Source organism: Pleurodeles waltl, chromosome 9 (genome assembly GCF_031143425.1).
Source record: "Pleurodeles waltl isolate 20211129_DDA chromosome 9, aPleWal1.hap1.20221129, whole genome shotgun sequence".
NCBI lineage: Eukaryota > Metazoa > Chordata > Amphibia > Caudata > Salamandridae > Pleurodeles > Pleurodeles waltl.
In genome coordinates this window covers 110,998,270-111,022,129 of record NC_090448.1, presented here as the reverse complement: position 1 = coordinate 111,022,129, position 23,860 = coordinate 110,998,270, and the positions used below count along the sequence as shown (strand labels likewise).

At 45.1% G+C, this 23,860-nt stretch overlaps 1 protein-coding gene across 1 annotated transcript; it reads left to right on the top strand.

The window, feature by feature from the left end:
• Positions 1-1,508: 1,508 nt before the first annotated feature.
• Positions 1,509-7,181, top strand: LOC138258997 (uncharacterized). The gene is made up of 2 exons (XM_069206364.1): positions 1,509-1,764; positions 4,649-7,181. Exons 1-2 carry the CDS (start codon positions 1,551-1,553, stop codon positions 5,569-5,571), a joined length of 1,137 nt encoding a protein of 378 aa, XP_069062465.1. The 5' UTR covers positions 1,509-1,550; the 3' UTR covers positions 5,572-7,181.
• Positions 7,182-23,860: the final 16,679 nt, after the last annotated feature.

The window sequence follows — 23,860 nt, the reverse complement described above, 5'->3', positions numbered from 1 at the left end:
CCGCACAAATTAAGTACTGTCAGTACACAGAGCTACCAAGCCTCTGGGCTGTACAAGGACCCCTTGGGGGATGTGTGGGTACTACAGGGACCATACACCTCTTTCAGAAAGTTTCTATGCGCGTCAGTATGTTGTTTACATCAGATGTCAAAACAACAGTGCAGGCTGGGGTGCAGAAGCCATGGAGACGGAGCATAGTATGGGACACTGCAGGGCAACAACCAGGGAACGGAAGTAATCCTGGGGTTATCACAACAGATGCTCCTGGCCTCACACTGGCCTGAGTCACGAGGCGAGGTGAGGGGTCAAAGTGATGTATCGGTGATGACAGTGATAATGGAAGCACGCTATGTAAAGATATGTGGTCTAAAAACAATGTTTGCTGCAAAGATTTCAAAGTCACGACTTCGAATTCTGGTCAGGTCGCCTTAGTGTTCTGCCCTTTTAATGTCTTTTAACAAATGTAAAGCACGGGAGGAGTGCATGACTTAAAGAGGACACGAGCTGTTTCTGGACAAGCACTGGTTGATTTCTTAGAAACAGAGGCAACAAACTGAAGCGATATGTGAAAAACAACCTAAGTTATATTTCCGACCATATTTGTCACGCATTCGTCCGTACTTTTACTGACACCTAAACATAGCTCAAAACCTCCACAGGAAAACCATTTAGGTAAATATTTACACAAGTACTAAGCAAGATTTACCAAGAGTAAAAGGCCTAGAGGCATGGCAGCTGGGATGAGTAGTTTGCTGCTCGTGCGGTTGATGAGGTTAGGGCGAGTGTGGGGGGATGCCTGGGTTGACTGGAGGTATAGCAAACCAATATGGGGTTATTGCGCTGCTCCCCAGTTATATGTATGGAATGTGCTTGAAAATGCTCTATCCATCGGTGACATTTTACAACACTGCCGTGACCCCGAAGGCATCACTTCCCCGATTCAAAACTTGACCATTGTGCTTGCCGACCGACATAATGAAATCAGGTGTGTTGGGTACAGTGTGAACATGGCAGTCGATTATATTTTTAAGGTGTGAACACAGCTTGCATGTATACTTTGTTACACAAGATGACCTAAAGGCACGCGCTCTGCATGTGCTGCGTGTACGTTTTCATAAGACGTTGTTTGCCCGGTCATTTGAGTAGAAAGTGATGTATAGTTCTGTTCAGACTCTGCAGGTGTGGTCCGACAGGGCTTCGGTCACTGACTGGAATGTGCAGGACCCAGGAGGACCCTCGGTGTCTCTTTCAGATGCTAATGGGTTTGGAAGACAGCCTGATGAGAACTGCACCCCCACAGCAGGGGACCGTGTCCCATTACAAAGCGCTGCATCTCAGCTCTTTCTCCTGGCAGGGGTCCCATGAGACAGCCCGGCTTCCTCCCGCCTTGGCACCAATACACCTGGGGAAGATGATCACATTAGCATATCTATAGAATCTGGGGGGCAACCCCCACGAGCCTCCTCCCATTCTCGCCCAAGAGACAGACTTTAAAAAGCTGAGAAGGCTTAGGGTCACAGAAGAACACTCCTGAGCGACACCACAGCAAGATGGCGAGCCTTGTGACCCTGGCAGGTGCAACTAACGAGGAGAGGGGGGCCCGCAGGGACCCCGGCGGCAGCGCAGAACCCGAAGTCTGGCAAATCTTCATCCCGGTGCTTTCCCTCTCGCCCAGCGTGCTGAGCACCCAGAGAGACCTGGGAGCACCAGGGCCAAGGAGCGCACCTGGCAGCCGGACTTTGGGAGCCAGAGGATGGCATCGAGGTGAGGACTGATGACCTTTGTACGCTAGAGGGCAGCCACGTTCACCACTTACGGCTGCTCAGGCCAAGAGATGGTGGGTCGGAGGGATGGCAGGCGGGGAGCAGGTAGATTGAATTAGGGCATGGGCCATGATGATAAAGAAGCAAGGCAGCATTATTTTTACATTTATTTCAAGATTTTGCCAACTCACATCAGTAGTTCTAGAGAGATATGTAAGTCCGCACCAACAAACTGCAATGCAGAGGCCTCTTGTACATGGACAGGTAGAGGGGCTAATTTATTATCCACCTACCAGGGTCCCTCTCTATTGCCAACGTGAACGCAGCTAACCATAGTGCGACAGGTGCAGTGGAACCTGGCATTGTGGGTTTGAAAGAGACACTTGTTTTTTTTAAATATATATTAAAGCAAGATATGTGGGTGCGTAGGGCGATTACAGTGCTTGCATTAGTGCCCAGGACTTCCTCGCTACACCGCTGATTGTCAAGGCACTTAGATGCTCGCTGGCAGCACAGGAAGCGTAACCAGGCATTCTCCGGGGGCAACGTGACTAGCTCAGGTTTAGCCTCCACGGGGTAGCAACGAGCTTGGTAAATACACGCTGACTAAAATGGGGCTAGAACTCCCCTTCACTGCAAATACCTTCTATGTTTGAGGAAACGGGCCTTCCGAAGTCCGTGTGCTTCAGGGGCAGAAAGCGGCACATTGCACCATTGCACGGGGTATGTTTGTAGCAATCCTGCATTTGTTTGTGTGCCCAGAGCATGGCGTAGGATAGGGGTAAAGCAGTGCAAGGGGAACGGAGCGCCCATCAGAGACCCCGACAGATTCAGTCTCGGGCCCATGATTATCTATTGTGCATGAGCGGGGACCAGTAACAATTTTTGCTTTACGCCACCGACCCAGTGCAGTGCGTTTTTTTTTTTTTTTGGTTTAGGCATGCGCTCTGCCCTCCCGCCCGTCCAGGCCCGGCTGAGGGAGCTGTTTATAATAAGACGTATTTTCCGTGCTTTGCTGAATGCGAGATTAGTCTCTGTTTTAGATCCTGACGTTGTTATCATTTGTAGTTATTTTTCGTTTCTTTCCCTTCCAGCTTCTTATTCCGCCTTCCCCCCTTTGTCCTCTTCACGCTACCCCAGTATTGCTCACCCTGGCTCCCCAACCCTATCTATTACCCTATATGATGATATTTAATTTCACTCTTCCTGTATAGTTAATGCTCTTTGATTAGCCATATTTTCAATTCAGGACAACTCATTGACGTGCCTGAGGGGCCTACTCACAGAGGCAGTTTGGAGTACGGGGTATATTAAGCAGTACTCGGGTAGTCATTTGCTTACTTTTCTACGCCTTTCTCGATTGCTGGCAAACCATATACAATGTGAATATTTGGAAAATATTCATATATAGTTGGTACAAATGGGAATATACTGCCCTCTTCGCACTTTTTCTCAGAGAGAGTTGGATGTTTTCGGCCGACGCACAGACATGTGAGTTCGAGTGTTCTACCGTAGAACTACTCTCTATGGTCGTGCTGTCCTGAATAGACTCCGTGTTTCCTTGGCTCCTATATTTTCTTCCATTTGTCTTCGCTTCGTACTACTTTTTGTTGTATTTACTTCCGTCCCTTTCCCCAAACATTTGCTTTTGTCACTCCTGTTTCCCGTCGTCCACTTCCTAAACTGCTTCACACACTACTCTTCAACTTTCACTTCAACAAAATCTCTTGCTACCCTTCACCCGCCACCAGCAGACTTTCTCTGTCGCCATTGCCTGTTCCCCATGCCTATCTTGTGTTTTTAGCATTCGGTCGCAATTATCCCTGCATCTAAGCGCCTAGTCTCTGTTCCACAGAGTCTTTCTTCCCGTTTCATTCACCTGGCTCTCGCTTTTCTCTTCTACTACAAAACGACCCTGCACGGGAACCCACTAGGGATAACGGCACATGCTGGGGAGGGAGTTTCACAATAGTGTCAAAACTTGTTGATGATGACATACCAGGGGCGACATATGTTCCAGGCTTGAGTAATCGAGTGGTATACTGCAGTGCGTGCCCGAGGTAGTTGCAACCCTCAGATCTGCTTGCCTAGATGCAGCCACCCAGGAGAGGACCTTCTCCCCTCGGTTCTGACCTTGAACAGTAGGGATGCATGCACATCAGTTGTATGTTTACTTCTATCACAGTGGTTGCGCGTGTCTTACCCCTCACAAGCATCCAATTGTACCCATCCAGGCAGGCCGGCTATGAACGCTGTCAGATACGTTTAGCGGGGCAACCAGATTCTTTTCGGTGCACAAATTAAGACATGTACACATGATTGTTTGATGCACACATATAACTTACTGTCAGTCTGTGAGTGACTGTCTCTCTCTGCTCGAGGCGGTATTTGCATGCCCAGGTAGGTGCCTTCAGCGCCTGTTTGGCTGTAGTCTAAGTGTGCATCAGCCTAACATCCGCTGATGACAAGGACATAGGCAGGCAAACACCCCCTCAATCGTGGAGAGATGGATAAGTCACTCATGGACTGACACGGAGCACATTATACGTCTGAAAAGTGCACATCATACTCACCCATACTTTCCAACCACATACATACCTTCAAAAGGCGCGTGCGCACACGTGCTCAATTGAGGTAAACACTAAGCATGCCAATGAAGTGGACACTTCCTACACTGTCGCACAAAATGCATCACTATTAAAGGATCTCACCCCTGATCCTCCCAGGGGGCTTCTGCAAATTATCACAATAGCTATATAATCTAATGATTTTATGGAGATATGGAATAGGGAGGAAAGCATTTCAGAATGTGTGGCCGGATTCAATATAAATCATAAATTGACAAGCACCAACCTATTTCATATGATTATATGTTTTTTTTTCAGATTCGTCTGACGATTTAGAGATATGGTTCAAGGATTACTGCTGCTGTGGTCTTCCAATGTGGTACTGTCCAGGAGACCACCGGTGCGACTGCCCCGAAGACACGGACTCCCACCAATCGGAATTTCAGTCAGCATCACGTCACTACGGATCTGAGCTTCGAAGAGTCCGGCACGACTCCTCCCGCTCTTCAGGTGTACAGCAGGTGATGTCTGACCACATCAGAGAGGCCCTAGGTCGCTGGAGGCAGGACGTAGACCACTGCTGCGAGGAGTCCTGCTGCTGCAAGGGACTTGAGTACTGCTGCAAGTTCTACTGTGAGTGTGGTGTGCTGAGATGGTACTGTGATATTCACCGCTATGAAGGGTTAGACCTTTTAGAGAGGGGAATGTGGAACTGCCGCACAGACTCGCCTAAGAGTCAGGGCACTTCACAGTGCAGCCGAAGTGATGTTTGTCACCAGAATGACCTCTCAAGCCCACATGAACTATTAACCAGTCCCAGTGGTCTATTGTGCAGAGACGGCGACCAAATGTGCATACAGAGATGCCCAGTGAGCAACAACTGTTCTCCAAAGCAAGACTTCAGGAGGTCACCATGCAATCAATGCACGTCATCATGCAAACCTCGTCAATCACTGCGCAACCAAAGCCATTCACCACATAACTCGTCGTGCAGCTACAATAAGTCACCTCACAGCCACGAGTCACCAAGCAGAGGGTATGAGTCACCACAAAGCCAAAGGGAGTCACCAACTGCTCACAGTGAGTCACCAAATAATCACATGATGCCTCAGTGCAACTGGAGGGGGCCACATTGCAGTCCAGCTCAACCACAGTCACTGTGCATCAACAGAGAGTCATCATCTTCTGGCCATAGCGAAGCATCGCCATCATCAAGCCCTGGTGGTCCGCGTTTTGGTTAAGGTGCCACCGCCCAGCCTTGGAAGGCTGCACTCCTTTCATGAACGTTGTTTTAAAGACGTAACGTTTAGGGGAAAACTTAAATGTTGTCCAGGTAAATAAGGGGAAGAAATATTGTCTTGTGTGGTGATTTATGGAGGACATATGAGGACCTTACAGTCTCTGTGACATTATAATCTCCAAATGAATCCATGTGAATCTGCAGCTCCCTCACAGCTCAGTCACTTGTACACATTTTTGCATCTTCTGACAAGTGCTATGTGTTTACATAATGGCGAGGTGTTTCTCTCCTCAATGTTTAATAACTGGACAGGGAACACATTTGTGGTTTATTTCATTATAGTCTTCCATGGAAACTCAACTTTTTTAATGATGGACCAGCTTAGCTTCCTCCTCATTGGCAAAATTAATACTCTCGAAACTTGGCCCAGTAGCTACCGAGAGTGCTGGGTTTACCCATTTGTAGAAACTAACTGCCCTTGAACCGCACGGTTGATACTGTACACCAATCGATGTGTCTCGGCTTACCATCACGTCAGCACCCAGCACAAAAACCCATCGCCAACCAACAGGGTCACTCCCCCTGTTAGCTCTTTCACGTAGTGTGCCGGGTACACACCTTTAAATCACAAATTCATTCACGTGTGTGAGAACTTCACTTTGATGGTCTACTTATTCTCATGCCCAGTTGTGTATTCATATGGGTGTTGGTTGGCCAGGGGATTAGCTATTAACAGTGCAGGAGATGCACTGATATCTGGGCCGAGGAGTAGGAGAGGACCTTGTCAGATCAGTTGGTGGCTTTTTTTTTAGTGTGTAATCGGGGGAATGGGAGCAGCATTCCAACGCTTGCATTAGAGGCCATGGTGCTCCTGGTAAACATCTGGTGGTTGCAAGTACATACTGAAAATAATTAATGCAGCATGTTATAGAAAGAAAATGAATGTGAATGGGAACTAGGTGTGGGGATGTGAGTTTGAATTGTAATCTAGATACAGCAATTTCCACTTGATGGTGTGTTTATATTTTCTGCATTGGTGCTATGACAGCTTATCACCATTAATAAAAGTGTTCTATTGTACATTAGGTCCTAGGATCACTTTTGCATATGTGCCAAATGAATTCATCTATTTGGAAATAGATGGCTCTGTTTTAATCTGGCGCTTTGCATCTCTTATTGGTATCGTTTTAAGTTCCGGACTCGATTATCTGTTTTTTTTGTAGTAAAAACACCGAAAGACTCTGTCAACTACTACATTTTTCAAAAATTAAATAAGGTACTGTGTTTCTCACCACAGCATTAAGCTATACCTATACATAAAAAAAAAATACCTTTCATCTGTTTGCATTTTGATCATCTGTGTCAAATCGTTCTATCTTTCAATGTGGGTTGCAAACTGCTTCAAATATGTTTTTTAAGTTCAACGTGCAATAGATCAGATCAAATTTTTAATACTACAAAACATCTATGATTTGAAAGTTTCGGCATCAAAAAGTGCCTTCGTCAGACGCCTTTCAATTGTCGAAGCATCCCGAGCAATTGTTTCGTTTATTTCATGTAGCAACTTCACCTGCCTTATTATTTTGTTTTATTAAAAAAAACTACGTTGGACATTCACATTGGAAGGATGTGTACCTACTCTGGTCTGTCTTTTATGAGATTGAACTAACACAGAGTTTGTGAGTACTATAATATTTTATGGCATTAGGCATAAGGAATTACAAAAAAATATGTAATTGATTCATACAATGCCATCGAAATAATAATGCTTTTAAGGTCGAAGCCTACCAGACTGCACACTATTTGGTATGCTAAAGACACCTTGAAGACATTCAGAAAGCTTCCCTGGGAATGCATTCCACTCGTTGCTTACCACTGGCTTGGTGGTTTGTAACTCACATTTTCTGGCTTTCTATTTCATGTCTTTGTTTTGGGATGTCCAGGTTCAGTTCCCCTATCTCCAGGATCAAAGGCTTTTTACACTACCTCTCCTTGTATTCTTCTACAGTGCTCCTTTCTCTAAACAGGCCTGCAAAACGTGTTCTTCTCTTGTCACATTTGCTGTGCATTCAGAGACAAAGGTTAAAAGCCAGGCCCTGTCTTCCAAAGAGTTTACTACATTTCCTCGAACTTCAAAGTGAGAGGATTTATATGATGATCTTGTTGGATACTGTGGGTAGAGGAAAGGTTATTTCTAGCAATAAGCAACATTTAAATAAACCAAGTATTTCAGAACATCAGAATGAGTTAATCTGTTGAAAACATACTTTAATATTATCAAAACAAATTAATACACTGGGAGGTGCCTTTTCCACACATCATTGTTTGTGTACTTTATAGATGTATTAGTATGTCTGTGCAAGCGTAATCGTCATTTCAGTTCAAAATGTGTTGTCTGTAATGGCAGTGTGCCACCACACCAGGCATACTCCACTCTACTCTACTCTGCACAACTCCATGCCACTGCAATCTGCTCTGCACCACTCCATTTTACACAACACCACTGCACTCCACTCTGAGTCACTGTACTCTACACTACTGCACTCTACACAAATTCACTCTCTGCAACTACACACTACATATCTGCCCTCTATGCCACTGTACTCTACTCTGCACCACTACAGTCTATGCCACTCTACTCTACTATGCCACTGAACTATGTGCCAATGCACTCTTTGTCACTCTACATCACTGCACTCTAACTCTGCTCTGCAACAATTTATGCCACTGCAGTCTGTAACTCTACTACACCACTCTACTCTGCACCTCTGCACTCTATGCCAGTATATGTTACAGTACTGCACTCAGTGCCATTCTACTCTGCACCACTCCTCTGCACCACTGCACTCAGGTCCACAGCACCATTCCATGCGCCACTCTTATCTATACCACTGCTTTCTATGATGCTGCTTTGAATGAGGCTGAATTCTATGCTGCTGCACTGTACCCCACTATGCTCTGAAACACTCTATGCCAGTTTACTCAACACCAATCCACTATACTATACTCTATGCCACTCCACTGCACTCTGTGCCACTCCACTCTACACCACTTCACTCTACCATGCTCGACTCCACTCTGTCACTTCACTCTACTCTGAAATTGTCTACTCTACACCACTGCACACCAGTTTACATAAATGGCAAGACGTTTCTCTCCTCACTGTTTAATAACTGGACAGGAGACATATTTGTGATTTATTTCACTATAGTCTTCCAGGAAAACCCACTTTTCTAATGATAGACCTGCTTAGCTTCCTTCTCATTGGCAAGATGAATACTCTCGAACAATAGCCTAGTACCACCTTGAGTGCTGTGTTTGTCCATTTATAGAAACTAAGGGGCAGATTTATACTTTTTCATGCAAAACTGCGTGAAATTAGCACCATTCCAAGACGCCGTCCGGGCGCCATATTTATGGAATGGTGCTAGCCGGTGCTAATGCCCTGCCAGTGTCCTCAGAAAGGACGCTAACAGGGCTGGGGAGGCGTAGAGGAAACCAGGGCTTATGCACCAAACAAATTTCCTCTAAGCAGTGTAGTGCAGTTTTCTGGCACACAACCCCCATGGAAATATCATGCCCACCACCCGAATATCCCCTAGGCATTGTCACTGGGGCCAGTGCCGTGCAGGGGTCCCGAAGTCAGGGCCCCCGAGCAGTGTTGGAGGAGAAAAAATAGAAATGTACTTACCCGGACTTACCTGGGATGGGTCCCCCATCCTTCGGTTTCCTCCTGGTGTGGGTGGGGGTGTCCCTGGGGCCAGGGAAGGGCACATGTGGGCAATTTCCATGGTCTCTGACCATGGAAATATGCCTACAGGTCCACTTACGCCTGCCTATACCCAGGTGTTAAATAATGGTGCTAAGCAAGCTTAGCACCATTATTTAAGGTCCCCAAACCCCCATGCTGGATTTTAGCACAGGGGGCTAAATATGGCGCAAAGGCCATATCGTCCATTTCTGGGCATCTCATTGACGCAAGGTAGGTTTTTCTGTCCAGAAAACAACATTAACTCCATAAATATGGTGCTAGACGTGTCTGGCGCCAAAGTATAAATATGGAGTTAGGTTTGCTCAGAATTAGCATCAAACAAAATGACGTTAATTCAGCGCAAACCGAGTATAAATATGGGCCTAACTGTCCTTGCACCGAACGGTTGATAATGTCCACAAATCAATGTGTCTCTCTGGAGTGCAGCTTACAATCACTTCAGTACCCCCAACAAAAACCTATCCCCAACCAACAGGGTCATTCCACCTGTTAGCTCTTTAACGTTGGGTGCCTGGTACACACCTATAAATCATAAATACATCCACGTGTGTGAGAACTTCACTTTGATGTTCCACTTCTTCTCATGTCCATTTGCGTATACAAATGTGTGTTGGGTGGTCAGGGGATAGCTATCAGCAGTGCAGGAGGTGCACTGACACCTGTGCCAAGGAGTGTGAGAGGCCCTTGTCAATTGGTGGATTTTTGTTTACTGTTTAATCAGGGGAATGGGAGCAGCATTCAATTGCTTGCACTAGAGGCCATGGTGCTCCTGGTACACATCTGGTGGTGGCAGGTAGATACTGAAAACAACTAATGCAGCATATTCGTAACTAAAACTGAATGTGGGCACTAGGTGTGGGATGTGGTTGTGAATTGTAATCTAGATACAGTCATTTCCACTTGAGGTGTGCTTATTTTTTCTGCATTGGTACTATGACAACTTCTCACCATTAATAAAAATGTTATATTGTACATTAGATTCTAGGACCACTCTTCTCATTTCTGCCAAATGAATGCATCTATACAGTTATTTGGAAATAGATGACTCCATTAGAATCTGGCGCTCTGCATCTCGGATTGATATCGTTTCCAGTTCCAGCCTCGATTATCTGTTTTTTTGTAATAAAATCGACGCAATGACTCTGTCAACCACACTTTTCAAAAATTAAATAAAGTACTATGTTTGTCACCACAGCATTAAGCTATACATAGATTTTTTTTCCTTTCATCTGTATGCAGGTTGCCCATCTGTGTCGAATCGTTCTACCTTTTCAATCTAGGTTGCATAGTACTTCAAATAAGCTGTGTTTTAAGGAAAAGTGCAATAGTTTAGATCACATTTTTAATACTACAAAAAATGTACGATTAGGAGGTTTTGGCATCCTTAAAGTGTCTTGTCAGGTGCCTCCAGATTGTCGAAGCATCTGGTTTAATTAACTACTTCACTGCCAGGCCTTTTCCCCTCCTGTGCCGAGCCTTTTTTGGCTATTTGGGGCAGTTTGCGCTTAGGCCATCATAACTTTTTGTTCAAATAAGCTACCCACGCCAAATTTCGTCCTTTTTCCCCAATATCCTAGGGATTCTAGAGGTACCCAGACTTTGTGGGTTCCCTGGAAGGAGACCAAGAAATTAGCCAAAATACAGCAAAAATTTAGTTTTTTAAAAAAATGGGAAAAAAGGGCTGCAGAAGAAGGCTTGTGGTTTTTCCCCCAAACATGGCATCAACAAAGGGTTTATGGTGGTAAAATCACCATCTTCCCAGCCTTCAGGAACAGGCAGACATGAATTAGAAAACCCAATTTTTCAACACAGTTTTGACATTTTACTGGGACATACCCCATTTTTACTATTTTTTGTGCTTTCAGCCTCCTTCTAGTTAGTGACAGAAATGGGTGAGAAAGCAATGCTGGATCACAGAAAGCTAAACATTTGTGAAAAGTAGACAACATTCTGAATTCAGCAAGGGGTCATTTGTGTAGGTCCTACAAGTGTTTCCTACAGAAAATAACAGCTGAAATATAAGAATATTGAAATTTCTCCACGTTTTACTCTGTAACTTTTTCCTGCGATGTTAGATTTTGGAAGGCAATATACTGTTACGTTAGCTGGACTTTTCTGGTTGCGGGGATATATAGAGCTTGTAGGTTCATCAAGAACCCTAGGTACCCAGAGCCAATAAATGAGCTGCACCTTGCAATGGGTTTTCATTCTATACTGGGTATACAGCAATTCATTTGCTGAAATAGAAAAAGTGACAAATAGGTATCAAGAAAACCTTTGTATTTCCAAAATGGCCACAAGATAAGGTATTGAGAAGCAGTGGTTATTTGCACATCTCTGAATTCCGGGGGTGCCCATACTAGCATGTGAATTACAGGGCATTTCTCAGATAGACGTAGTTTTTACACACTGTCTTACATTTGAAAGGAAAAAATGTAGAGAAAGACAAGGGGCATTAATACTTGTATTGCTATTCTGTGTTCCCCCATGTCTACCGACAAAAATGGTACCTCACTTGCGTGGGTAGGCCTAGCGCCCGCAACAGGAACTGCCCCAAAACACAACGTGAACACATCACATTTTCACAAAGAAAACAGAGCTGTTTTTTGCAAAGTGGCTAGCTGTGGATTTTTGCCTCTAACTCAGCCAGCACATAAGGAAACCTAGCAAACCTGTGCAGTTTTTAAAACTAGACACCGAGGGGAATCCAAGATGGGGTGATTTGTGGGGCTCTGACCAGGTTCTGTTACCCATAATCCTTTGCAAACCTCAAAATTTAGCCAAAAAACACCTTTTTCTCTCATTTCGGTGACAGAAAGTTCTGGAATCAGAGAGGAGCCACACATTTCCTTCCCCCTAGCGTTTCCCCAAGTCTTCCGATAAAAATGGTACCCCGTGAAAGGAAATGCCCCAAAACACTATCTAGACACATCAAAATTATCAAATACAAAACTACCTGTTTTTGCAGGGGGGCACCTGTGTTTTTGGTCCTGGGCTCAGCAGCCTTCTAGGGAAACCTAACAAACCCAGACATTTCTGAAAACTAGACACCCGAGGGAGTCCAGTGAGTTGTGACTTGCGTCGATCCCCTACTGTTTTCTTACCCAGAATCCTCAGCAAACCTCAAATTTAGCAAACAAAATCAAATTTTTCCCACATTTCTGTGTGGGACCACCGCACTGGGACAAATTTCATACCACCCAATGTTCCCCTCAGTCTCCCGGTAAAAATGATACCTCATTTGTGTGGGTGGGCCAAGTGCTTGTGAAAGGGAAAAGCCAAAAACATGTAGATATTGAGGGAACCAAAGGGGGTCCAAAAGGGCAGTTTGCAAAAAAGCATTTTTAGGCTGACAAGTGCAGCAGAATTTTGGGTGGTAGGAGTTTTGTGGATTCCTGCAGATTCCGGAAGGTTCCATCACAAAAACGTGAGATAAATGTGTGATTCCCTGCAAAGTTGGAGGTTTGCAGGGCATTGTGGGTATACAAATGGTGCGTGGTGCATGTGAAACACCACCCTGGAATCACCCAGATGTTTAGTTTTCAGATGTGTCTAGGTCTTTTGGATTTTCTACATGGCAGCGTCCCAAAGTCCATAAAGTGCAGCCTTCACCATTCCAAGTGGAGCAATTTTGAGAGATAGCCAAGCTCTCATGGCCCAAATGTAATACCAAAACCCAAAATAATCAAATGTCATTTGTTTGGGGCTGCCCCCCGAAACAAAACACACACATGCACACACACCAATCCCTGGTGCCTAAGTGGTTTCTGCCCTCTTTTGGGGGCAGATCGGCCTAATAAAAATAGGCTGATCTGCCCCGGGGGGGGGGCGGGCAGAAATGGCCTAAAATAAATCCCCCCCCCCCAGGGGAACGACCCTTGCATAAGGGGTTGTTCCCCCTGTGTGAAATTGGCGTAACAAATAACAATCCTGGTGTCTAGTGGTTTCTGCCCCCACTTGTGGCAGATTGCCCTAATAAAAATAGGCTGATTTGCCCCCAAGTGGGGTAGAAATGGCCTAAAATAAAATTGTCCACCAGGGGAGCGACCCTTGCCTAAGGGGTCGCTCCCCACATCTAAAAAAAATAAAACAAATCAAATAAAATGATCTCTGGTGCCTAGATGTTTCTCCCCCTCCAGGGGCAGATCAGCCTAATTGAAATAGGCTGATCTGCCCCAAAGGGGGGCAGAAATGGTCTAAAACAAACCCCCACCCCCCCAGGGGAGCGACCCTTGCTCAAGGGGTCGTTCCCCCCAAGTGAAACTAACCTAAAAACAACAAAAAAACCTGGTGTCTATTGGTTTCTTCTCTCCTTGGGGGCAGATTGGCCTAATTAAAATAGGCCGATCTGCCCCCAAGGGGGGCAGAAATGGCCTGAAGCAAATTTGTCGTCCCAGGTGAGCGACCCTTGCCTAAGAGGACGCTCCCCTCATGTGAAACTGACCTAAAAACAAAAAAATCCCTGGTGTTGATTGGCCTAATAAAAATAGGCCGATCTGCCCCCAAAGGTGGCAGAAATGGCCTAAAGTTTATTTTGCTCACAGGGGAATGACCCTTCCCTAAGGGCTCACTCCCCACATATAAAAAAATATGTATCTCTGGTGTCAAGCCGTGTCAGCCCTCCCGGGGGCAGATCGCCTTAAGTATAAAAGGCCGATCTGCCCCCAATGGGTGGGGGCAGTAATGGCCTTAAACTAAATTGCCCCCCTGGGGAGCGGCCCTTGCCCAAGGGGCTGCTCTCCTTATATGTAAATAAAAAAAAAAATCCCTGGTGTCTAGTGGGCATTTCTGCTGCCTAATCGCTTCACAATCGGGCAGCAGAAATGTTGAGAGAGACATCAAAGGAAAGGAAAGGCCTTTCCTTTCCTTTGGTGCCTCTCTCACCCCCTCCACGTGCTCGGAGGCTGGAAGCTGAGCTTTCAGAGCTGAGGGGGCAGCCTCTGATGAGGTCAACACACAATTGCACTCTGACATCATAAGACACCGCGGAGGGGTGGGGGTGGAAGTGGAAGCAATACCTCTTCCATCTCTGCTCACAAGAGGGGGAGTGGGGTGCGAGGCCCCCGGCCGATACTTGGATGAGGTGGTTACGTCCCTGGTGCCTGAGCACCACTGCATCGGGCGTAACCACCTCGTCCAAGGCACCGGAGGGGTTAAAGAACTTTACATATCTAGAATATACACATAAACAGATTATAAATATTTATCAACACAGGCCTAACAGCCCATTGCTGTTTGAATATGGTGGTTATGAAGATAAGAGCCACATCTTGAGAAGTCTTCTGAAGGCAAGATAGTTATCAGTGGATCTTATATTTGGGGGTAATGAATTCCATAGTTTGGCTGCTTGAACAGAGAAGGATGTACTACCTAATGACTTCTTCTTGTATGGTGATGTTTTAAGGCGGGGAGCCAATCTTGAGTGGAGGTTTCTTAGTTGAATGTTTTTGGTTGCTTTGTTTCTGATGAAAAGCGGTCTTGTTCCATGTACAGCTTGGTGGATGATACAAAGCAGCTTGAAGGTGGATCTTCTGACAATGGGTAACCAGTGTAGTGCTCTCAAGGCAGGGGAGATGTGGGCTTGTGGCTTTACAGGTAATAGTAGCCAGGCAGCTGAGTTATGAATATGTTGTAGTTTTTTCACAATAGATAGAGATGATCCACGGTAGAGGCCATCGGCATAATCCAGTTTGTATAGTACAAGAGAGATTGCACCTTGTGTTAAAATCTGAAGTGGGGGACGATACGTTGGAGAGTCTTAAAGGTGATGAAGCTTGATTGTGCTAATTAGTCCACTTGGGCATTAAGGGCCTAATTACAACTTTGGCGGAAGGGTTAATCTGTCCCAAATGTGACGGATATCCCGCCCACCGTATTACGAGTCCATTATATCCTATGGAACTCGTAATACGGTGGGTGAGATATCCGTCATATTTGGGATGGATTAACCCCCTCGCCAAGGTTGTAATCAGGCCCTAATTGTTAACTTCGAGTCCACTGTAATTCCAGGGTTTTTAGCTTCCTTGGATACTTAAGGAGGTGGTCCCAGGGCGTCAGGTCAGGCACACAGTGGGTCATAATTTTTCCAGTCGCCACATGTGAGTATTTCTGTTTTGGGAGCAGTCAGTTTGAGATAGCTCCAAGTCATCCACTAATCAACAGCTCTGAGGCAACTGAACATTGGTGAGTTTTCAATGTCTTTGGGGCATTTTAATTTAAGTCGTATATGTGTGTCATCTGCATAGTTGTAGCATGTGGGTTGAAAATCATTAATCAATGCAGGTAATGACATCATGTAGATGTTGAAAAGAATAGGTGAGATGATTGATCCTTGGGGGACCCTTGCTTGTGTGAGGTAGGGTTTGGACGAGAAAGGGGGAGAATAGACAATATTAGTTCTGTTTTGAAGGAAGGATGCAGTCCCTTCTATGTCAGCTTTGTGGAGTCTTTAAAGTAGTGTGTCATGGTCAACAGTATCAAAGGCAGCTGAGAGGTCCAAGAGCAGTAGTGCAGCAACTCCATTGCAGTCAACTGTGTTTTTAAGATCATCCCAGATTGCTATGAGTGCTGATTCAGTGCAACTTCCTGGGCGGAATCCAGTTTGGTCGTCTAAAAGTATGGAATTGTCTTCAATGAATTGTGAGAGAACGCTGCTCTTTCTATCAGTTTGCCCAGGAAAGGTCCATTTGTGATTGGTTTGTAGTTGTTGGGGTCCTGTGGGTCTAGGTTTGTTTTCTTTAATAACGGACATATATGTGCCTTTTTCAGTAATCTTTTCCTGTAGGTAAAGAGTTATTGAAGATTCTTCTTACAGGTGTGGCAGCAGAAGTAGATAAAAGAATGTTCTTGAAGATGTGTGGTGGACAAGGGTCAGAAGGGCAACTTGAAGGCCTACTTGTTTTGACCAGATTACATAAATTCATCTTGTGATATTTGTTTGAGGGAGTACATAGGCTGGGTTGGTTTACTCTTGGAGGGGAGTTTAGGAAATGGGTTGGTGCTGATGGTTTTCTTCTGTTTTAAATAGGATAGGAGTCCAATGTGTCTGCCTTGGTTGTGTAATGAGTTGCCAGTTTGTTTGTGAAATCTTGAGTAGTGGGATTACATCCTTCTATGCATTTAGGTTTTTGATGTTCATTGAGAATTTTATAAAATTCTTTATTTGCAGATTTAGCATTTAGAATTCTGTCTGAGTAGTACCTTTTTTAGATTTTTTGATTAATGATTTGTATATTCTGTTAAGTTTGTGTAGCTGAAGTTTGTCTTGAATGTTGTTTGTTTTGAGCCATGTCTTTTGCATCCTACTGATTTGTTGCTTTATCTTTTTAAGTTCTGTGTTTCTCCAAGGTGTTGGTTTTCTTTTGTCCTGTTTTGTTTTTCTGAGTGTTATTAGGATATCAAAAGCTTTCTGTAGCCACTCATAAAGTTTTGAAACAGAAGTAATTGTGTCTAGATCTGTGTTGGCTGTTAGTTGTGTTTTCTAAGTCTTCAAAATTGAGTTTGCTTCATGGTCGATAGTTGCATGTATGTAAGGTGCTATGGGGTGTGTTGATTTGTGGTGTTTTATGTCGGAAAGTTATCAAATGGTGGTCTGACCATGTGATTGGTGTGATGCTTTGAATGGTAACTGCAGTAAACAAGTGGCAGTACAAACACTTTTTAACAAAGAACAAGATTTCCCAGAACGTCTGGGGCTCTTACCTGTCTCCTAGGATTTCTTGATTACTGGGCTATATTAGAGCACAGGGAAAAAGCTGAGCTCACAAAATGGAAGTGGCTGTCTTGGGGTTCCCTGCACAAACTTAAAGGCCCAGTGCAGGTGTTAGAGGAGGGCTCAGGCTGCATGGGAGCTTAATAAATGGCTTAATAAAGAAAAGGGCAACCCAATAATGCCATGAGAGCTTGAGTATCAACCAAAGTAAGGGTAACTAGCCATCAATGAAGTCATATACACGTATACTTCTTTATATTTAAACTGGATTATCTGTCCCTATGGTGACAGTTGGAATTAACTGTAAGGCACATGGTCAGGACACGTGGACCTAGTCAAAGGTGAGCTTCCAAAGTGAAACCACCTTCGAAGGGCAAATGAGAAACACCTGGGAGAGGGGCTGCTCTATTGATTGGGCAGAGAGAGTTGCCAGTTGTACTATTGTTTTGTTCGGGTTGCACGCAGCGAGAGGGGTTCTGCCATCTTGAGAGTGGGCAGAACAGAGACTTCTGGGATAGCTAAATGCCAGACCTCACAGGACATTGTCATCAGGCAGGAGGGAACCTGGTAGCTCATTGGCTAATGACTGCCTCCTTTGCTGAGGGCATTTTCTGGGCATAAATAGAACACTCCTGGCACCCAGAACTTAGTTCTCATTGAATTTGAGAAGAGGATGGAAGAAAGACTGCCCTGTTGCACCAGGGACCAAGTGAAGAGAGACTGCACTGAAAGGGACTGCGCCTGCTGCAATTGGTGGCTAACAAAGGAGAGGGACTGTGCCTGTTGTGTCCTGCTTGTGGAGAAACCGACTTCTGAAGTAAGCTGAAATAAGGGACTAGAAGGGTCAGTTAGTTGACCTCTTGTTTGCAGAACAGAGCTACAACTGCTGAAGAAGCCTGCTCAGGCATGTTGGTAGCCTAGATTCTTGGATTGCCGCTCCTCACCACTATGCAGCCCAAGGGACCAGGATCCAATGTTCAAAAGCTGCCCTGAAGTCTGCTGGACACAGGAGAGTTTTTGGAGTGCAGCTTGGATGCTCAGAAGCCACGTTACCATCAAAAGAAGAGAACAGTTGAAACTACTGTACCGGGCAACTGGTAGCCCAGTGGTGACTGGGCTTCTACCTAACTCGAAAGGACTTCGAGGGACGTTAACACCTATGGCCAGGATTGACTTACCAAGCTCGTAGACTGAGAATTAGCCTGAGGATGACCCCTAAAGACCCCACAAAAACCACACCTTCCCTGATAATCTTCAACATCTTGTGTCCCTTGCATTAGGACCACTTCTTAGAAGTCAAAGGCAAGGAGGCACTGGAGTTTTACTTGAAACTGTTTTCTTGTAGAGCTGATGTTTCAGTGTCAAGTGTGTTGAATTGGCCATTTTTTTAAATTCTAGATACCCAGAGCCCTCAGGTGGATCTTTCTCATCTTGGTGTCAAAAATTATATAAAAATATTCTCTATTTTTATAAATTGGTGTCAGATTTATTCAGTGTATTGTGTATTGCTTGTTTAATTGTTTTGGTGCTGTTTAAATGCTTTACACTTGTTCCTTTGTGTAAGCCTGACTGCTCAGAGCCCCAGCTACCCTTTGCTGAGCTAAGGGTTTGACATACAAAGCCAACTGGTCCTAAAGGTGTTGGTAAGAGTATTACACAGGGAGGTCACACAACCGCACCATCTAATACACCCCATTCCACACAATAAGGTTTAGGGAAGACGTAGTGGTGGATTTCAGAGGTCACCCTTTGGCTTAAACCCTGGGGATGAACTTCGTGGTGGACAAGTAAAGAGTTCAGCATATTGTTAGGAGGTGACAAAAGCATACAGAGTGACGGACAGGGTCAGAGGTCACCAGTTCCGTCAGACTTGAGAAGAGGGAACTTGCTGAATGTAGAATTTCACAGATTAACATCCGTTTATGTGGTCACAAGGACATTTTGAAGAACATGCTGACGGCTGTATTTAGAGGTCATCGGAAGGCTGTCAGTCCTGGGAATTGTCCAGATATGACCAATCAGCTTTGCTGTGATTGATATATTTGTGTCAAGTAGACATATGGGACTTTGGGGAACTGCTTGCGTGCTGTCCTACACCATTGAGGTTGGGGGGGGTTCTTCTGAAGATGTGCTGGGTTGGAAGAATCTACCATCCATCCCTGTAGTTAAACCCTCAAGCAAGGGGGGGCATCCCTATCCTCACTCACATTCTACTCCAATCGATTGCTCCTGCCCCTATATCTACAAACCCATAACCTAACTTAGAATTCTGGTCGATCCTGGACGTTGGCGATTGACACACGTGTCTGACTCTGCCCCAACTCTTCCTGTCACAAAATTACCAGCCTTTCCCATAAGTCAGTTGAGCTATGTTTTCCTGTTTGCTATGAATAATTCATACCACAAAGATGTTTGCATGAGCGGTGTGGGAGTGTTGTGCTGCGGTTATCCCAATTGGCTTGTTGCTCACACTGCCCATGCTGGGTAAGGATGTGGTTGGTGGTACCAGCCCAGAATGTGGCAGCTTGTGGGGAGGGGTGCCATCTGTTCCAGACACAGGTTTTCAACATGCAGACATGGTGCAAGGATGTTCAGAATCCCAGGTATAACCACCTTTTGCTATTTAGACACCACCCCAAGGCTATAGAACCCAGGTTCCTTCAATCCAGCCCTCACTTATGGCACTAGCACCAGGCAGCTGCCTGGATTGGCAATCGTGTAGGACCAGCTTTGGTGTCAGGAGAGTCTTATTACTAGATGGGGGAGTGGGGTGGAGGGGAGGTGGTTGGCTATCAGGGCCCATAACAAGAGTGTATTGTACCAGATTACTGTGGATCGAATGGACTCCTTCAAAAATGTAGAAACCAAAATATCATTATGTTAATATAAAGGGATAAACTAAAGTATAATATACTTAACTCTACATATATGTACCTTGATGATTATGTAGTGTATTGCAACATGTATGTAGCACTTACCACTCCTATACGAGGTGCTGAAGTGCTTGCCTGCCCGGATGGAATCTTACACTGCATAGGGTGTGTGGTTGGAAGGATGGTGTCTTTGTTTTGATCCTGTGTGGGAACTGTGGGAAGTTGTGATGGAGTAACCCCTCCCCTGAGTCCATGTCATTCATAATGACCGCCAAGTTGTGGTTACTGTGTCATGTGATGCAGCACTTAGTAGTGTGGTGGATAAGGAAGTATGTGCAACAGGTTCCCACTTTAGAGTTTTCAGTAAAGCAGGAATCTTTGCACAGCTCTGCAGATCCCTTTATGGTATTTCTAGTCCTTATTTTCATAGTCCACTCAGCTGGCTACTACACTGGGCGGTCCACTCTGAGATGTCATGTTTAAAGCTTATGGTCGTGAGCAGGTTTAGGATGGAGAGAAGTGGAGAGAAGTGGTGGGAAGACCTGCTGGGATGGACTTTTTTACATGTGAGACTGTCAAGCAGTCTAAGAAAATTGTTATTCAGTCTGTAAGGACTACAATCAACTATCTCTCTGCCTATCTATCTATACACATCCCTTTAATGTGAAGCTAAGAATAGTAAAACAATGCTTACCTTTAAACTATTTTGAAATTTTGGCTCAAATATTCCTTCTGGGTCTTGCTAGGCCCTCAACCTCTCAACATAACCCATGGTGGATGCCCAGCCCAGTACAGGCACCCGACCACCCTCACTGTCTACTGCCTTCAGCAGTGTGCATAGGTAAGTTGCCTTATGCTAATGCCCTGGAGGTGGCCACTCCCCACTGCACATGACCTATAATCATGGTGGTTGGCTGCAGGATCTGGACGATGACCACACCCTTATAATTTTTTTATGGTTTTGGTACTGTGGTACCACTGGGCTGCTGTGCTTGCTCTCGTGGTACCAGGTTCTGGTAGTGCCGCACTGGCAACCCAAAATAAATATAAAGTTTTAATTTGACTGATCGGAGGGTCCCATTGGAACACTTCTGGCACTCCACACAGCAGTATTGGTCAGGGTGTGGCCACTGTGTTTCCTTATGTGGCCTTCCAAAGACTTGAGAGGGTAGCTCCAATGACACATTCATGATGTCAGAAACTGTGGAACCGGATAAGACATGAGATCCGACCAGAATCCACCCCATTCGATCGCATGCACGTTCTTTCACATGGATTGGACATTCTCCATGCAAAGCTGGTAGAATGCAAATGAGTGGCACTCCACAATGTGGGCCTCTTATCAGAGCTGGCTTTAGCACTGCTGGCACCCAGTTCGACTATCTTTTTTGGCACTCCCTCTCCATTGCCTCCTGCTCAGATTCCTTCACTATCATAGTGCAAAAGAGCCCCTCGTCTCGCCATAGCTCCTCTCTCACATAGATTTCATTTGTGTTAAAGCTCTGGTAAAGTCTGGCTTTACTAATCCACTCAACTTTCTACATAAAGTACAGATCTGTTCTTTGCAGCAGGCACATTAACCCTCTCTGCTACTTTATGGCAGCCAACCCAGCCACTAGACAAAACTCCAGTCTCTGTCTCTCCATCAGGAACATTAATCACAAGAGTTATCTTGACATTTTTATTGCTGCCTAAAAACTGGACGCACAAGGAACTCTGCAACAGGTGTTCTTAAATTGAACGTTATTGCTCAACACAGTGCCCCCCCCCCCCCCCCCCCCACATACCTCCACCCCGAGGTCAGTGCTCCCTCTTCAGGACAGTGCCCAGTGCAGCTGTATTGGTAGCACCCCATTAAAGCAGGTCCTCACTCTTATAACAACCTGTGGCCTTGTGCCATGTCTGAACATCCGCTGGGAAACATCATTAATGTAGTAAACACACATTGCTTAAAGATTGGGGCAGGGCAAATTGTTTAAACACAAGCAAAATCTCACAAAAATTCTGAGTATTGAGTGCCACATACTTGGTGTAATTTCTGTTTTAGTAACATTTCTGCTTTTCACAGGAGCCCTTGGGCCAGATGTATCATGAAGGCCTTTTGCGATTCGGAATTTGCGATTTTTAAGAAATCGCTATTTCCGACTCTCAAAATGCCATGTATCACATTTGCGAATCGGTAATAGCGATTTCTCAAAAATCGCAAATGCTATTACCGAATCACAAATTGCGATACCAGCCCCATTCGCACCTATTGGCCCATATCTGCGATTTTTTTGCATTTCCAAAATTGCGATTTCTTAACTAGAAATCGCAATTTTGGAAATTCAAAACCCCAGGGTGCTGGGGGCCTAAGGCCCCCTCTGCTGCACCCCAACATTTTTTTTTCACCATGTAAGGTTCACACATGCCAAAAGGGCACGTGTGCTTTACATGTAAATATTAAAAATGCATTTTAAATGCATTTTTAAAGTTTGCACATGGTTACCACCAAGTTCAACTTGGTGGTAAATAGCGATTCCTAAATGGCCAAATCGCATTTAGGAATTGCTTCATACATGTGCTAAGGAATCGCAAATAAGTAATTCTTATGAGCAATTTCTTATTTAGAGAGTTGCAATTTGCGACTCTCTAAACAAGGTCACAATTTTAAAGAATCGCTATTTTAGCGATTCCTTAAAATTGCATTCAGAATGTCTCTCATACATTCTGATTTGGCTTTTTGCATTCGCAAATGGGCATTCGCACCGTTTGCGAATGCAAAAAACCTTGATACATCTGGCCCCTTGTTTGAAGATGCCTTCTAGGAACTGCGAGTGTTCAGAGATATGGCATTGTATCCTGTCCACAATATCGTTAGAAAGGTGCGTGTGGTGCTGCAGCTAAAAAAACTCAGTCCACACCTGAAAGGAGGATTTCCTGAAGACTGTAGTAGAACATGGGCATAAAATGCATTCAGTCTGGGGTACACTCCTCATGTGTCTGCATTTCAGGAAGGTTGGAGGTCATTTCACTCTTTCAAGGATGTTAATAGAGAGTTGCAGGAACATAACACAGGCCCCTTCTGCCCCAGTGATGCGGGTGGGGGGCAGCCTTCAGAAAGCACCCTTCCATCTAAACCCAAAGAATATCTGTGAGAAAGGAGAGTGTTGGGGGGTGCTTTATAAAGCACCCTTCCATGTAAACTCTATAAATATCTGTGAGAAATGAGAGTGCTGGGGGGGGGGGCAACCTTCAGGAAGCACCCTTCCACCTAAATCCTATGAATATCTGTGAGACATGAGAGTGTTCGAGGGGGCTTTATGAAGCACCCTTCCATCTAAACCCTATGAATATCTGTGATACATGAGTGTGTTGGGGGGCCTTTAAGAAGCACTCTTCCATCTAAACTCCTTTTGTGGCACGCCACTGAGTGGTGATAATGATTTTGCCCAGCGGATGGGCTACAGGCTGGTTGAGGGGTTATTTAGAGTTTGTGCAGAAGGGAGTCCGGAAGACCCCCTAGGGTAGGGCATTTAAAATGTCTTTAAAACAAGGGTTCACCCAGGTGACTCTACTCTGCAACACTCTATGTTACTGCACTCTACGCCACTGCACTCTATACCACTTCACTCTACCATGCACCACTCCACTCTATACCAAGTCACTCTACTCTAAAATAATTTACTCTACACCACTGCACTCTACACCAGTGCTCTCTACACAACTCCACTCTGCATGATTGTAGTCAATGCCACTGCTCTCTATGGTGCTCTACTCTCAGCCACTACACTCCAGGCTAATATGCTCTATATCAGTGCACTCCACAACACTCTACTTTGCAACACCGTACTCTCTGCCACTGAACTCTACTATGCCATTTTACTCTACTGCATTCTGCATCACTGCTCTCTGCAGCACTCCACTCTAAGTCACTACATTCTATATAGGCCAC